The sequence below is a fragment of the Austrofundulus limnaeus genome, unplaced genomic scaffold, assembly GCF_001266775.1.
Source record: "Austrofundulus limnaeus strain Quisiro unplaced genomic scaffold, Austrofundulus_limnaeus-1.0 Scaffold85, whole genome shotgun sequence".
Classification (NCBI taxonomy): domain Eukaryota; kingdom Metazoa; phylum Chordata; class Actinopteri; order Cyprinodontiformes; family Rivulidae; genus Austrofundulus; species Austrofundulus limnaeus.
Window position 1 is genome coordinate 93,497 of NW_013952487.1, and position 3,086 is coordinate 96,582.

Genomic DNA, 3,086 nt, shown 5'->3' on the forward strand with positions numbered 1-3,086 from the left:
CCCCAGCAACTGGAGAACACTAAGAAGTCACAGAGAAAACCAGTTTGCTCCATAAAACGTCCATCAGACCTTTTTCTGTCCCGTTCTCAGGGTGAGTAGGAGCCGCCTGGACAACGAGCAGACCACTTCACGTGCTTTAGTTTCAGTTTAGAAGACTTTTATTTTGTAGGAATGTTAGTGACGACCTGCGGAGGGGCACTGGAGCTGGGCAGCAACACAAAGCTTCGGCTCAGGTCGCAGCTGAAGGATTTGCTGGTTTCCAACCGATTCCTTGGTTTCCATGCGTAGATTATTTCTAACGGTCGGCGTCACGTGGTTTCAGCTCTTTGTGCCGTCGTTCTGACACTGACTAATGGTTCTAATCTTTGGTTTCATTTGTGGTTATGAATAGAGTTTCTATAATTACAGATTTATCACTGTCTAATGGGGCATGTGCTGTGAAGAATAATCTCAGCGCCTGTTGAAACTTAAAGCCTCTGTTGGAGACTAAATCATTAAAAAATACRCAGATTTTTACTTTAAATCACTGGTTTTCACAAACCCTCTGGAAAACTGGGACCAAACGTCTGTGTGAGCTTCTAGAAACATATCAATACGTGTCGTTACAGTGTTTTTATTGAATGTTGTCTCAGTGCCATCACAAGCTCTTTGGTGCTGCTTTAGCATTTAGCCGTAGCATTTCAGCTCTCATATTAGCTGTGGCCATTTAGGACAGAGGCTGAAAACCTTTGAAAATATGAGGAACTACGATGGAAGATTAAACGTCGTGTCAAACTCATTTTCACAGACAGCCACACGCGCATCGTGCTAATAACATTTTAACTCACGCTAACACTGAGCTCTACCTGGTTTTCCTGCATAGAAACAGTGTTTTCACTCAAACACTGAAAAGTCCTGCGTGTACTGACTAACTATGAAAAAAATACTACAGAAATACTATTAAAAGTAAGAGTTTTACTCACTGTTGAGTTGTGGTGAGTAGCTGCCATCTTGAATCCTGAACTCTTCCAACAGCGTAGTCCCACTGGAGGGGACTTCCAGCTTAAATTTACGACTTGTAAGTGGGAAATTCCCACTTCCCAGTACATCTGGGCTGCAGCTGGCAGCAAAATGGAGATTTTACATGGTGAATGTCACCTGCTGCTTTTGAACTCTGTGTAGCTCCACCTGGTGGAGGGAGGCTGTCATTTCATGGGTAAAATAACCAACATGTATCATCAGAGATGTAGGTTACGATTATTTTAAGACATTAATTAATACGTCTTTAAAGTTCTCACGAGCCACATAAAATTTGTCTTTTGTTTATTTAACAGTTTTGTTTTTATTTCTCGTGGTTTTGTTCAGGAAACCATGAATCTAGCATGATGTCAGCTGAAGTTGCGTTTCAGAAGTTTTCCTTTCCGTTCGCCTGCGCCGTGCACCTTTCTGCCCAGGAGAGTGTGACCCAGAAGGACTGTGTCCAGGTCCAGAAGCCAGAGCACCATGAACCTGAAGAGAATCCAGACTTCAGCGAGCCAAGTCCTGTTAGAGTCGTGGCTGCTCGCTTGCACGGTGAGCATCCAGCCCAGGTGAGCACAGCGCCCACCTGTGGAGAGGCCCGGGTGTCTGAGGCCCGGGTGTCTGAGGCCCRGGTGTCTGAGGCCCGGGTGTCTGAGGCCCGGGTGTGCACCGAGGCCCGGGTCTGCACCGAGGCCTCCCAGAGTGCCTTTGAGCATCTGAGGGTGGAAGCTGAAGATCAGCGCCCAGCAGCAAAGAGACAGCTGTCGACCGAGAGCGCAGCTCGCTCCATCACAGCTGTGAAGAAAAGCACGGTGAGAAAAGAGGCAGAGGAGCAAAAACAGCCGAACACACAGCCGAGACCGAGGCCTGCACCRCTCACTGCTGCAGCTGCAGCTGTGGGGAAGAGGAAACGCAGGAAGGACCTCTTCACCAGCTCAGAGGTCTTCCACAGACTGGACTCACGTGTCCTCAGGACAGGAGCAGAGGTGAGGAGAACAGTTAAACTTCAGCTGTGTGTAGTGTTGTATAAAGTACAACAAAGTGATACTTGAGTAAAAGTACAAGTATCTTAACAGAAAATTACTTTGGTAAAAGTTAAAGTCTCCTTTAGGAATATTACTAGAGTAAAAGTACAAGTATTTTACCAAAAATACTTTGGTAAAAGTTAAAGTCTCCTTTAGGAATATTACTTGGGTAAAAGTCTTAAAGTATCTGATATTTGTTGTAGTTACTGTATTTGTACTTAGTTACTGTACAACTCTGCCTGTGTGTGTGTGTGTGTGTGTGTGTGTGTGTGTGTGTGTGTGTGTGTGTGTGTGTGTGTGTGTGTGTGTGTGTGTGTGTGTGTGTCGTTCAGCTCAAACAGAAGTGTGTGTTCGACGTGAAGACCATCGTCCGAAGCATCACTCAGGGGTCCAGAAACAAGCTGGAGCGGCTCCGGTCCATCTGGGTCTGGCTGTGCCACAACATCGGTGGGTTCAGCGTAAGCCCCTCACGTTTAGGACACGGGTTTGTATTTCCTGTCGGATTAAAGAGGACGTTGTCTTCGCAGAGTACGACGTCAGTGGGTATCTGGGCCTTTCGGAGAAGCTGAGCTCACCTGAGGAGGTGATCGCTGCCGGTCGGGGCGTTTGCTGCAGCTACTCCAACCTTTGCTCAGAGATGTGCCGGTGAGCTTCAACAACTTCAGGAAACTTTTCTCTGGTACCACAGAACATATTTGTTTACTTTTATATTTTAACGTATTTCTGCCTCAGATCCTCTAGAAACATTTGGAATTTTACTGGACTTGGAGCTAGAAACACCATTTAAAGCACCGTTTCAGTCACAAAACCAAAACTTGCGGTTCTGGATCTTTTAGCCACTAAGAGGTCCAGAAAGTGTCGGTTGTTTAAACTCATATCTCCAACATAAATGACCTGAAAAAGCTGAACATTTGATGACTGAGCTCCAGATCCTCCTGCTGATCACCGTTCAAACGGTTTTTAAAAACACTTTGTCGTTTTTGTTTGAGGTTTACTCTTTAGACTGTATTTCTTTCTTCCTGTCTCGTAAAGTGCAGCTGTGGTTTGCCCCGCCCTCTGCCC

General features: G+C 45.9%; 1 protein-coding gene across 1 annotated transcript in view; it reads left to right on the plus strand.

Annotated features, from left to right (window-relative positions):
- Positions 1-7: 7 nt before the first annotated feature.
- The window catches only part of ky (kyphoscoliosis peptidase), a gene marked incomplete at its 5' end in the record, with an annotated part of 8,199 nt that continues 5,120 nt past the window's right edge, over positions 8-3,086 (plus strand). Inside the window, 4 exon segments of the mRNA XM_014011808.1 lie at positions 8-91; positions 1,345-1,985; positions 2,357-2,471; positions 2,552-2,669. Of these exon segments, the coding sequence (XP_013867262.1) occupies positions 1,362-1,985; positions 2,357-2,471; positions 2,552-2,669 (857 nt within the window).